Source organism: Dendroctonus ponderosae, unplaced genomic scaffold (genome assembly GCF_020466585.1).
Source record: "Dendroctonus ponderosae isolate FM_Combo_2020 unplaced genomic scaffold, Dpon_F_20191213v2 Dpon_F_20191213_1, whole genome shotgun sequence".
Taxonomy (NCBI): Eukaryota; Metazoa; Arthropoda; class Insecta; order Coleoptera; family Curculionidae; genus Dendroctonus; species Dendroctonus ponderosae.
Genome location: NW_026017110.1, coordinates 910972 through 924779, shown reverse-complemented (window position 1 = coordinate 924779; position 13808 = coordinate 910972). Strand labels below are relative to the sequence as shown.

The window sequence follows — 13808 nt, the reverse complement described above, 5'->3', positions numbered from 1 at the left end:
AACTTTATATGATGAACAAATTGTGTTTTTTGCAATTACTTAAATAAAAACAGCAAAACAACTACGTTCTTGCTGGCTGGCATTATTGCTGTTTATTCTTTTTTTCTGTGTGCAATTGTTATATTATTTTCTTTCCTGGGCTCCAGTCACAGTGTGAAACAAAAAGTGTTTGTATATCGTTTATTTCGTTACGTTTCGGCGAGACAACAGCGCCATCATCAGATTTTAAAATTCATTCAAACTCATATTTGGTCTTGAAACCAATTATGAGTTTGAATGAATTTTAAAATCTGATGATGGCGCTGTTGTCTCGCCGAAACGTAACGAAATAAACGATATACAAACATTTTTTGTTTCACACTGTGACTAGAGCCCAGGAAAGAAAATAATATAATGGCTGTTCATTCTCTGAAACACCCTGTATAAGAATACTTCACCCATCTGATAACACTGAGAGCACGAAATGCACATTTAATGTTAAAGGGTTTACAAAAAATACAAATTCATTGCGGAACATTTTCAAGCTAGCGGAAAAAACTTCCGAAAATCAAGATTTATGAGGCAAAAAATCCAATTTATGAACAATTGGTCATCAACGAGTCATTATTAGGGTTCTTGGTGCAAATCACATCACCAAGGCGAGTTGATGGATATTACTGAGCTGGCGGTTAATGGTAGCGGCGCGCAAAACTCGGAGGGAAAAATGAAAAACAACAATAATTGATAAAACAGAAATTGTAATGGAATGTACAAATTATTTATTTTCAACATAATTTTGCTGTTCCCTTCATTACAGAGACCATCCTACGTCGTAACACTCTATAACAAGTAGGATGCCTTTTGTCTTCAAAATCATGTTCTAACGGGTTGTGATTGGGGAAACTATTACGTCACACGAGATAATTAGAAAAAAGCGAGCTTTGTTCCTTAATGACTCGAAACCTTAACAATATGTCTTTTATAAAAGCCAGCTGTGGTTTAGAGAATCGGTTGTTAGACTGAGACAATAGACATCCACGAAGCATCAACATTACATTTTGCTATGAGGTGACTAAAATAAAACAGGAAATATATACCATCTTAATGTTAGTAACGATAAACCGAGTTGAACATACCCGTCCGTTTTCGTTGTTAGGTACAGTTCAACAAAGTTTCCTGACTGAGCTTGGCTACATTATTTAGGAAGCTAACACGTAATAACTATGGACATCAAACCATCAATACATAATGCTGCTATTTATTTACAACAATTATTGTTATAGATAATTGGGGTTCGGAAATAGCCTAGGATGAGAGAGAAAATGACTCGAAGTTGCATTCAAATGTCCAATAATTTTGCGGCTATTCATTTTAGACACCAATTAAACATTAAACTTAAGATAATCTAATACTGCAATGCAAACGATCTTCAAAAGATGGTATAGTATCTGACTCGGTTGGAACTGTTAAGTGGATAAAGTATAGCACAACACATGGGACAAAAAAGAGTAACAATCGGCGGAATCCAACAACTATATGATATGTAGAATGAATGACAATTAAAGAGAACGCCAACCTCTACTAGCTGGGACTCATTGAACACACGAGTCGAAGCACTAGAGGCAATAAAATCGAAATAAACAACTATGTTCGATGAAATTAAAAATAAATTGTGCTATTTTTCAAATTTTATTTAAATAGCGACTCAATAGAGTCGTTTTAAATATATCTCAATACGAAATAAAGAACCTAAGATCTATGGACTATACATTAATTAGATAGAAGTAAACCCTCGCGAAACTGACTAAAAATGATGCGAAATTCTATTTACATTATGATACGGCCAGCAATGACTGATCACTGCCCACCCTATCATAGTTAAATATGCGCGTGGTCACATTCGCTTTGGTGTACAATTTTACATCTCTTTTTACACGACTAGCATTTGAAAGAATTTCTGGATGACCACGGAAGGTTGTTTGACTGTGAAATGGGAAATTGATGGGAGAAGGACCTGAACGTTTTGAAACACCGCAACGAAATCGTACTTAATTCTTGGTGTAAAGGAAAATAGCTACGATCAAACCGTAAAGACCTAATACTTCAGCGAAAATGAGGATCAAAATCATTCCGACGAACAGTCTGGGCTGTTGTGCCGTTCCTCGCACTCCTGCATCTCCCACTATACCGATGGCGAATCCTGCTGCCAAGCCGGAAAATCCCACTGCAAGACCGGCACCCAAATGTAGGAAGCCTCTGAAAACGAAAATCACTCGTTTAGAATCATCGAAACAGATGTGGCTAAATGATACCATTGTTAATTTATTTCATTTCGCCAGTTTTCTATTATTGCGATCAAGTCCTAAAAGTGACCTCAACGCCGACATAATGCGAAAATCATTTGCATTCCCACTTTTTCCATTCAATGCTTTTGTACCGTAATTAATCATTGTCCAATAAATTATTCACGCAATTTAGTCCTATGCGTGACTCTGTTTGGAGAGCAAAACTAGCCAGCTTTGTTTTCAACTGAACGTTTTTTTATGCTCTTTATAATCGCAAAAAAAATGAACTGAAGAGTGGAAATATGTGCCTATAAAATTGCCTGGGCTTACAGATAACATCCTGAGAACAAATACAACTGATTAGCGGCGTTTAGTTCGCTCGGGTGAATAACAAAAGAATTTATAAATAAGCGATAGCAAACGCCAGGGACGAAGTTCAATCACATCCATGTTATCCACAAGCAAACGTCTTTTGGATAACTTCTGAACGTATGCACATGAAACAAGCCACCCTCGTACAGCAAGCGAAAAAGACAGACGCGCATCGCTTTTCTCGCTTCTTTGCACAGTGCCGAAGGCACCCGAACGCCCTCGACGCTGCTCGGGCTGGCCCGCTCTGATACCAGGGGCGTTCAAAACAAACACTTACTTGTAAAGGGTGTAACCGCTGTCGGGTGATGCGATGTTACCCGCAATAAGAATGGCTATGACCAGACCATAAATGGCAATAATACCCGCCATTACAACGGGAATAATACATTTCATGATAAGTTCGGGCCGCATCACCGACATGGCGGCAATTCCGGTTCCTGATTTGGCCGTTCCATATGCAGCCCCCAGAGCTGAAACATAAAAAAAACGTGTTTATAGATCGTCCATCAGTCTGTTGGGTTGGTTCAAAAGTCAAAATAAATATTAAGTAATGGCATAGAAAATCAGATGCCAGTGGGCTAGACAAATATTACAGACATTTGGCGATGCTCCAGCCGTGGGTCATTTGCAGGCCATTAAAAAGAGTCACTCTCATTGTTGAGGTGAAATAGAACATATCCAACTTCAGGTATCACAAATGCCCACTTAAAAACGATTTAGATTTTTTGCATCAAGCAGAAGCAAGACATCAAGTAAATCGCTAGAATTCAAGCTAATTGATAAGCGCCAAAGTTTCCTTCCTGTGTACTTTCCCACAGTGAAGAAACATCATTTTCCTAAAGCTCAGGGTCAATTTTCCTGGTAAAAATTCAGGTAAAACCTATTTTTATCATAAACTCTACCTAAAGTAGTGTTTGTTTATGCTTGAACCAGTTAACTGATGTGCTCCACTAGCAGCAAATCATTATAATGCAAACGCGTTTCAGCCCAAATAAATTAGCTTCGAACTCAATTAAATCACATGCCTTTAACCTGCATGTTGACATCATTGCGGAATCCTTATCTCAGATAAACGACTTATAAAACTGTTCAGAGGATTTAAGTCATGTGAAAACGCTAAGGTGTAACTTTCAGACTGTAATTATTGATAAAGCATGTGATGTTTTACCTTGCCGGAACGACAAATAGATCAAAGAGTCGCACAATTTTTAAATTGGGATTGTTGGGTGGCGAATCAAGCATAGTAAATGCAACTAAGTGGTTGACCAAAATTAAATTCGAACATTTTGACCCTGGATTTAAATAATTAGCAGCATGAACAAGGCAGATAATGGAAATAAGTTAATGAATCAGATGAGGACAATCTGCTAGGAAATGTGCTTTGGAAGCAAATCAACCACCATAAAAGGTTACAACCGGCAATTAATGATTTTGATTAATTATTAGAATATTTGGAAGCCTTTTTAATTCAACTTTACCGCATACTGTATGTTTTAGTTGGCAAGGCATTTAGAAAACTCTAGATTTAAGACTAAAGCCCGTGTCCCATGCATGCGTTTGTACGATGATACGATGGTACGAAAGTGTTTCTATTGGTTGCAGATCTGTCAATTCGTCCCTCGTCGTACGATTGACAGATCTCCAACCAATAGAAACACTTTCGTACCATCCTATGATCTGTCAATTCGTACGACGGCGGACGAATTGACAGATCTCCAACCAATAGAAACACTTTCGTGTCATCGTACAAACGGATGCATGGGACAAGGCCTTAAGACATGGAAAACAATTAATTAACAGCAAGTTTAAGAGTAAAAACTGTATGTCAGGTTAATTCCGCAAGACCATTAGCACGAATATTAATAAAAATTCCAGAGCGATTGAAGAAACAATACTAAAAAGTAAAATTAAAATTAAATTTATAGGTCCGGGCAAATGTGGCAAATCTCTTGGATATGAAGTCACGTGAAAAGAACACTAGAAGTTCATTAAAAAAAATTTCATCATATGAACCTGTAGTAGTCTTTTCACGTGTTTTTCTATATCCAAGTGATTTGCCCAATTGTCCAGACACTCTGTACATAAAACTGTTAATATCAGATCGAAGCAAAGTTACTTATAATGAACCAGACTCTCTGAGCTCCTGTTGAGGATGCGGTGAACAGTGTAAGCCATGAAACCGAAGAAGTTGAGAAAACTTTTCATGCCGATCATTCTTAATTCTAAATCACATGAGCATCAGCTGATTCCAACATAACAGTCTCAAGCCTTGAACATGCAAATTTGAGGGTTTTTTGGGGTTTTTGGGGGCTTTCCAATGCCCCCATTGGGACGAAAACGTTCATACCAGGCAGCCCTTGATGCAAGCGAAGGACTAATGAATGAATGATGAGCAGGGACACTCCCATTTTCTACACATGTGACCTGCTTAACATTTCCCAATGCATTTTAAGGACATTATTAGCGATAAAACGCTGCCTAGTAGCGGGTTGGTTAAAAACGCAGTCAATTAGGCCAGCTAGTTACCAAGTGGCATCACAAGGGCCGGGATTTTGCAAGCAAATTCATGTAAAAAAGCCCCCAACAACCAGTGAAAACTTTCTCTAGAAGCTAAAGTGCTGAACGTGATGATGGTGATTGATTGCATTGATGCTTAAAAGGATTGCATGTGACCAGAATGAACCTTGAAGTCCCATGACTTGACCAAAGTGGTTCAGTCATGTGCTTCGCTATGGTACTCCTTTGCAGAAATTTAAGGCTTTTTCCCTGGTGCCGGCAACAAGCTGATCGATTTGGTGAGGCCAGAAATCAAGATTTTACGACGATAAGTGCAAAGTGAAGAGGCAATCGAAATTCGTCAGCTACCCAAGTGTAATTCGAGAGGAGGAGGCCTTTGAAAAGTGGAGAAACATGAATGTAAATACTCGATTTTGAGTATCAGGCACTAGAACAGCATTGTGCTATCCAAGTGTTACCAGCAATTAAATGCCAGTTTGAACAGGAGGGCCACTTGAGGCTCCTAAAAACGTTCATTGAGTAGTTAATCAAGTGCCAAGACAGCCACAGAGTGGTTTCAGGGGGTTCAGGGTGGGTCTAGATGAGGCATGTGACACATCCAATTAGGTCAATACTTCAACAGCAGCAGAATTCGAAGAAAATTGGATTAGTGCAATTGGCCGAATGGCAGCTGAGGCAGAAGAATTGATTTTTGAGCCGACAAAGGCTGAATGTGTGTGTAATCTTGGCATATGACCCGCGCTACGCCCATGAATAGATTCCAGCCTAAACGCGAATTCCCAGGCAAAATCGACAGGGAAAATCACTGAAATGCATTCGGGGGACTCTGGGGAAGGCATCCAAGCCATCCAATGCGTCTAGTTGAGGGAAATGAATAGGTTTTGATGGGAAAAAGCCAATCCAAAACAGAAATCGATAACGTAGCGGCAGGACTACGGAATTATACATACCACTGAAAATAATTGCTGACGCTGCTCCCATAACTCCAAAGAATGGTCCGTAGACGGGGTTGGTTTCAGTTAGTTCGGACGACATGGTGTTAGTTTAATTGCAGAGTATTTACAGGTCAGAACGAGCTAAAAAGGTGCACAACACAGCACGGAACCAGCGAACCCACTGACAAATATGGCTTACTCGACTGCCACTAGCAAGAATGGGTCATATGACGATAAGAAAATTTTCAGGTGGAGTGTCACTGAATCCCGCCTTCTCATTGGTCGGTTTTAATTTTGAGGATACTTGTCGACCAATCGCGCGCCGTGTTGAGCCGATAAATGGTGATGTCAGGGCTCTACGTCAAAGCAACTAGGCGTTATTCCTCATGATCGAATTAAAATACCATTCGATAAATTGTTGGATAAATTGTGAAAGACGAAAATTATATAAGCGCATTGATCAGCTACAGTTTACACAGCGGCAAAGTCACTTTTGTGAATCATATGACAGCTGGTCAGCCCGATTTCCGCTTGAGGTTTGCCGCGGGAAATTCAAATTTACCTTTGCATTTAAATTACAAGCTCCATGCATTGAGAAAAGCTCAAAAACATTTTTTCATTCGCATATTCATTCCATTGAAGCCTTCGCCATGTAAGTAAGCACTTAAAGACCGGACCTGAAGTAGATATATCTCAAACCGTAATCTTTCAAGAGCCCCAAATCGTTGATTTAATGGAAAATAGCATTTTCGTTGACTCCCAAGAGTGCTGAAAATCGGCCAAAATGGGCCATTTGGGTGGGTTGAATCGTGAAACCAGTTTCAGTGGAAATATTCCATGCCTGGCGATAATTAAATTACCTTTTACACACTTTTGATCGCTGGCTGATGATCATAAATCAAAACAAATTCAAGGATTTTCATTATATAATTCAAGCGACAAGCAATTGGGTATCCACTGTAAAATTATAAAATTTCTGATTTATACAGAGGACTGATAAGTAACTCGAATAGTTATTTCAAAAATTTATTTACAGCTTGAGACGAATAATTGCTTGCAGATTTTCATACCCGAGCAGTGCACAGAGAAGCATAAAAAATCTTCAATATTCAACCAATTCTTCAACTATTCAATCAGAATAGCATTGCAATCAGGCATCAGCCCCTCAAGAGCTTGCAGCTGCTTTGAAAAATTTCCGTTAATTTCAGTCGCCATTCATCTTCAATGAATCGCTATTATCTTCTAATGACGTACCCACTTTAAATAATTGTTTCATTGTTTATCTAGATATTGCGTATTAACGCCAAGCAATAAATTTCTACGAAAAAATAGGCAAGGCCACTAAAGCCTTTTGCAGCCCTCGGTGTTGGCAACAAATAAAAAAACCACATTAAACAAGCTTTATTTTTATATACAAAACAGTCCAGAATCAATCAGTGCTTATCTAATGCTTTGACCAGCAAATCGTTCATAGATGTGAGCAACATTCTTGGATCATCCACTAGTCCAGCGCCTACCATTGAATTAGCGAATAACTAAAAAAGTAAATTCAATTAATCCATTAATTTATACAGGGTGTCCCAAACATGCTATGCCACGTTAGGATAGCGGTTTTTTTAAATATTTAGCCCCAAACTTCTGTACCATTAGGCAAAACGGCAATTTAAAAGCCTTTTCGGAAAGTCCATGGTGTTAGACAAAAAATTGGCGCCTTGACTAAACACTTTAGTTTTAGCCGTTTAGAAGATCAGTGGTATTTCGTGAACAATTTGAGACGAACAAAAAATGTTTCTATTTTATCTCACCTGATTGGCAAGCAGCTCTGCAAGCTCGGGATCACTGCTCTTCAATTTGAACAATTTTTTAATTATGGGATGCCTAAAAATGATAGTTTATTCGTTTTTTCTATTACCACATTGTTGTTTGTCTGTTTTATAATCAAACCGTAAGCTTTCGTTGAAAAAGAGACAGCAAAACGAAGAACGCAATTTAATCACCTCGGGTTTATTTCAAGTTGCGGCTGCAAAATGGCATATCTTCTATCCTCAGGCAATCCGTGGCTCTGCGTCCTTATAAAATGCCTTGCAGCAGCCATTTCCTCCACAGTGACCACGCAAGGATGACTTTCAAGTCGCGTGGTTGCATTCACCGATGTCACTTTCCCGGATAACTTCTCTTTAATCCATTCTGCCAGATCATTGATTTCGCTACGCCTTAAACTATCTTCGCCTGGAATTAAACGGTGATTACCCAACGAGTAAACTTGATCATCGCATCATTTACCAAGGTTTGTAAGATCATTCGCCGCTTTGTCGTCTCTCATGTCTTTCTCCACTGAAATCAACCGATACCCTTGGAATTGCTGCAGTTGCATCAAAACCAGCTCATCGTAAGGCTCATAACAGAACAAAACCTCCTGCTTTTTCTTTTTGAGGGACTCATAGTAGGGTGAGGATTCGGCCAAAGTTCGGCTGCAAAATGCGCAATTTTCCCAATTAGCTCATTCAAAGTTGGGATATTTAACCCACCTGGGGGCTGCCAAGTAAAATATGTTGCGATCTTCTGTGGCTCTTGCCATGTAGTCGGACAAAGTAATTTTTTTGCCAGACTCCAAAAGCGAGGATTCAAACAACAGCAATTTTGCGGCGTCTTCCTGCAAAAATTAAACCATACAGTCTGTCTGTAAATTTGAATTGAGTGGCTACCGACCTTTTCCGTTTGGATGTGATTTGTGATAATGCCTTCTTTGATAAAAATTCCGTAATCGTGATAGAACTTTTCATAGTTTGCCTGATCTTTCTTCAGTTGATCCAGCAGGAACTTGCTGATTCTTCCAGTGAGCACATCGCGCAGTTTCCTAAATTCATAACCGTTTTTAGCTTTATCAACACAAAGGTTAATGGACATACTTTATGAGGTTGCTGTTCTGCAACAGCTCCCTGCTTAAGTTAAGGGGAATGTCCTCGGAATCTACTACACCCTTAACGAATCGCAACCACTTTGGTAAAATATTGTCAGTTTTGTTCTTGATTAAAACCTTTTTCGTATACAGTGCCACCCCCGACTCGATCTCCCTGGACATCTCGAAGAGCCCTAGAAAAACCCCGCTTTTGTTAAGAACCAAACAAAAAGAACTGCAATGTTCCACCTGGTTTTCCTTCAGGCACATACAGCAAAGCCGCTATGGACAGCGGCACATCAGTCTTATAGTGTAGCGTGTATCTTGGCACATCGTAGCTGCCGCTAATATACTTATAAAAGTCAATGTGTTGGTGTGGAGTGACAGTCTTGGGGTCCTGCATCCATAAGGGCTGCACGATGTTGGCCTTTTTCCCATTGAGGTAAATGGGGCTGCCCACAAAGTTGCTGTATTTCGTAATGATGTTTTTAATTGTGTCTTCGTCAGAAAATTCCCTACAGTCGGCTTTCAGGTGCAGGATGATTTTCGTGCCCATTGCTACACCATCGGCGGGTTGGATTTCATAATTTCCAGTGCTGGAACAAAAAATGCCATTTGAATCATTGCGCCTTCACCAAATTGTCCATGTACATAACACGTTAAAGCCAGTTGAAGTTTGAGTGTGGCCTACATACCCATCTGAGGTCCATTTCCAACCCTGTGCTTCTCCAGAGCTCCGAGTGTAAACGTCTACTTTGTCAGCGACCATAAAGGCGCTGTAAAACCCAACGCCGAACTGCCCAATTATGTTATTGTCACCTGCAGCCGGTTTCTCCTTGGCTTGTTCAATGAAGGCCTGAAATATTTATCTATTGTAGTGCCTCTAGACGAAAATCACTCGGAGAACCTTTGATCCAGATTTCGCGATGATTCCCAAGTTTTGAGTGAGTTCTTCTTTGGTCATCCCAATGCCTGTGTCCTAAAAACCCACAAATTCACAAACTATTCCATGAAACGAGATTATTAGGGACTGACCTGGATGGTGAATGTCCTGGCGTTCTTATCCGTCGATATATGGATCTCGAGAATTCGTTCCTTGTCCTGGATTTGGGCCCCATCCTCGGACAGGGACACATATTTGAACTTCTCCAAAGCATCACTAGCGTTTGAGATCAGCTCCCTTATAAACACCTCCTTTTCTGAGTACAAGGATCTGGCTACAATGTCAAGCAGCATTCGGGTTTCAGCTTGGAACTCATGCTTTGTACTTTCACCTAGAAGACGAAACGTTTTATGGGCAAACCTACGAGAAGCTTGACGTTCTTTTCCAGGCAGTGTCTCTTACCAATTGGCTTCTCTGTGTCTTTTATGATGGAATGATAGTCGTCGTCTGTGCGTTGGGGCTCTGTGTGTTGAAATCTCACGTGATTCAAGCAACCTGAAGTGAATGTGAATTAAATATTGCAAGTGAATAGCGAATCATTGCATATTAGGGCTTGTGACTAGGCGCATTAGGCCTTAAGGGAGTTCACTGATCTGTTGGAACAGAAATATCAAGAGTTGCACGACAACGAACAACCGAGTTGTATGTTTGCAGTAACTTTCCAGACGTAGACGTATTTTAGTTACTACCTGCTTAAAGTTATTCAGTTTTTTCAGTCTTTAATCCACCTTACCTCCATGTCTATCCAGTGAGAGTTTCGCTCTATTTAGAACATTGCCGGAAGATTTGATGGTGGTTCTTCTAAGTGCCAGCCGGGCAACTCTTGACACCGAGCAAATCATTTCTTAGTTTCTAATTTTAATGGAAAACACCAAGCGGAAAGTTTCACCGATTTTTTAAAATTTTCCTTATTCTTAACCTCAAAATTTGTTTGTAACCTCAATGACTTTGAAGTTTTCTGTCCTTGCGGTGATGTTTGTATTGTATCGCCTAGCAACTGCCCACTAGATGGCTATAGTAATATTAATGCGGTTAAATGCAGTTTAAACAGGTAACATTTTGCCGGTATTTTTCACTTCAATGCAGAAACTTAATGGGTTTATTAAAACTAGTAAGTTTTTTTAGCTTTTTCGGCCATTTTTTGCGCTCATGACGGCTATTTTCGTCAAAAAACGCGATTTTTTATTACGTTGTTCTTGACGTTTTTTGTGCCAACTTTAGAACCCACCAGAGACAAACTTGTCTCTTGTAACCTTAATGTCTTTGAAGTTTCCTGTCCTTGCGGCAATGTTTGTATTGTATCGCCTAGCAACTGCCCACCAGATGTCTATAGTAATATTAGTGGGGTTAAATGCAGTTTAAACAGGTAAAATTTTGCCGGTATTTTCCATTTCAATGCAGAAACTTAATTGTTTTCTTAAAACTGGTAATTTTTTTTMWARCTTTTTCGGCCATTTTTTGCGCTCATGACGGCTATTTTCGTCAAAAAACGCGAYTTTTWWTTACGTTGTTCTTGACGTTTTTTGTGCCARCTTTAGCTTTGAATATAAAACTAACTATAAGTTTTTTGGCTTTTTCGGCCATKTTTTGCGCTCAGGACGGCTATTTTTGTAAAAAAAAAACGCGTTTTTTTATTARGTTATTCTTGACGTTTTTTGKGTCAAMTTTAGAACCCACCAGAGACAMACTTGTCYCTTGTAACCTCAATGTCTTTGAAGTTTCCCGTCCTTGCGGCAATGTTTGTATTGTATCGCCTAGCAACTGCCCACCAGATGTCTATAGTAATATTAATGCGATTAAATGCAGTTTAAACAGATAAAATTTTACCGGTATCTTCCATTTCAATGCAGAAACATAATGATTTTCTTAAAACTGATAAGTTTTTTTTAGCATTTTCAGCCATTTTTTGCGCTCATGACGGCTATTTTCGTCAAAAAAACGCGATTTTTTATTACGTTGTTATTGACGTTTTTTGTGTCAAGTTTAGATCCCACCAGAGACAAGTACTTGTCTCTTGTAACCTCAATATCTTTGAAGTTTCCTGTCTTTGCGGCAATGTTTGTATTGTAGCGCCTAGCAACTGCCCACCAGATGTCTATAGTAATATTAATGCGGTTAAATGCAGTTTAAACAGGTAAAATTTTGCCGATATTTTCCATTTCGATGCAGAAACTTAATGGTTTTCTTAAAACTGGTAAGTTTTTTTAGCAGTTTCTGCCATTTTTTACGCTCAGGACGGCTATTCTTATAAAAAACGCGTTTTTTTATAAAGTTATTCTTGACATTTTTTGTGTGAACTTTAGAATCCACTAGTACCAGCAGCTAAATGATTTAGAATTAAAATATTCCGGTTGGGTTTCAAAAAGTTCTTTCTTCGGATCCCGCAACTTTCGTCACGATTATAGGACTAGACAAGACTTCTTCTATATTGGATTAAAAAAATGTTGAATATTGTTTGACTTTTTGAAGTTTTCTTAATCAAAAACTGATTTAAACATTCAATATCAAACATCAGACGCGCTCTGGCAGACTGGTTTGTGCAACTGAACCATCCGCATCGATCCGAACCTCCAGAAGTTTAATCCTTTAGGAATCCGGCAACTTAAAGAGGTGTCGATTCAGAATAAAGCCCTGTTCGCTGCTAAGAATGAAACCTATATTTTCGGTACAAGTAACACATAAAATCGCGCCGAAGAAAGGATTCTGACAACGTTGTGACTGATATTTATTCGCCTGACTTAAGCCAAAAGGCCACAATCTCGGTTTTTGTACGGGCTGAGGCATTCAAAGGATTATTCGGGCCTCAAAGTAATGATGGACACGCCGCGACAACAATGAATTTTCATTCATCTTTTGCGGCATCTTTGTGGTAAACCGATTTGTAATCCGGCGCATAAAAGTTTGTTTGTTGTTGGTAACTCGATCCTAACTATAAATGCTTTTTAACACTTTCTGCGGCACTTTTAACAGCGCCAAAGACATTTTGCATTTCAACTTCTATTTGGTTTATTTAATAAATCTCTAACAATGAAGTAAAGGCAACAATTTATTTTTGAAGCAAAGAACAAAAAACGGCAAACGAAGTTGGGCTTTACTGTGGAAGCAACTATTAGAAACACTCTGTATACTTAGACAGTGGGTATAGAAAAAATAGTCATTGCGCCAAATTATGAAAAATTGTAGCCAAACGGCAGCTGCAGCCGATGAGAAAAAAACGGGGGAAAAATCTATTATACCCCTTAAATCCCGAAATAAGGTACTTTTATTCAAATCGCATTCAAATCAATGCCGGACTCTCGTCTATTGCAGAAATTTCGCTACCCTCTCTTTATGGTGCAAATTGTAAGGGTGAAGTTTATAGGGTTTATGCATAAGGGTTTCTCTGCGGACCAAAAGCGATTTTTAACGGGCAAAATGAGAAATTTTCAAATAAAACATTTCGCTTTTGCTGGTCGGGCAAAATAAGTGTGGCTTTAAGTTTGTCTTTAAACTGACCTGTTAGAGTTAAGAATATTAAAGAGGTTTAAGGATTAGAGAGTAGATTGTAGTCGTAAAAAATGCACTTTAGTGGAGTCGTTTGCTAATTTAAAATTTACAACGAAGTAGGTACGATTTCGTTATCAAAGAGTTATTAAGAAATATGCTTCCTACTTACATTTTGATTCAAAATTCGGTCTTTATTGGGAAATAACAGAACTAATTATTAATGCTTAACAATAGACGCAAAGAAATTCCTTCAAAAACGGAGGGAAAAAACTTCAAAGACAAAGACAAAACACTTTGAACCAAAACACCCAACAAAAAGATTTTGATTCTGCCTCAATCATATAGAATTGATGAAAAAGGCATGTTTTGTATTTTTGATTTTATTTTTTACT

General features: G+C 38.8%; 2 protein-coding genes across 2 annotated transcripts; both read right to left on the bottom strand.

Moving 5' to 3' along the window:
• Positions 1-735: 735 nt before the first annotated feature.
• LOC109538155 (V-type proton ATPase 16 kDa proteolipid subunit c) lies at positions 736-6361 on the bottom strand. Its single transcript, XM_019905248.2, has 3 exons — positions 6104-6361; positions 2914-3106; positions 736-2235 (listed from the first exon to the last, which is right to left on the bottom strand). The coding sequence occupies exons 1-3, from the start codon at positions 6186-6188 to the stop codon at positions 2028-2030; spliced, it is 486 nt and encodes a 161-aa protein (XP_019760807.1). The 5' UTR covers positions 6189-6361; the 3' UTR covers positions 736-2027.
• A 1113-nt stretch (positions 6362-7474) lies between these two features.
• LOC109538160 (heat shock protein 75 kDa, mitochondrial) lies at positions 7475-10855 on the bottom strand. Its single transcript, XM_019905254.2, has 13 exons — positions 10664-10855; positions 10333-10425; positions 10023-10261; positions 9895-9966; positions 9683-9843; positions 9237-9583; positions 8998-9181; positions 8798-8945; positions 8617-8741; positions 8372-8559; positions 8086-8317; positions 7894-7966; positions 7475-7623 (listed from the first exon to the last, which is right to left on the bottom strand). Exons 1-13 carry the CDS (start codon positions 10770-10772, stop codon positions 7522-7524), a joined length of 2073 nt encoding a protein of 690 aa, XP_019760813.2. The 5' UTR covers positions 10773-10855; the 3' UTR covers positions 7475-7521.
• Positions 10856-13808: the final 2953 nt, after the last annotated feature.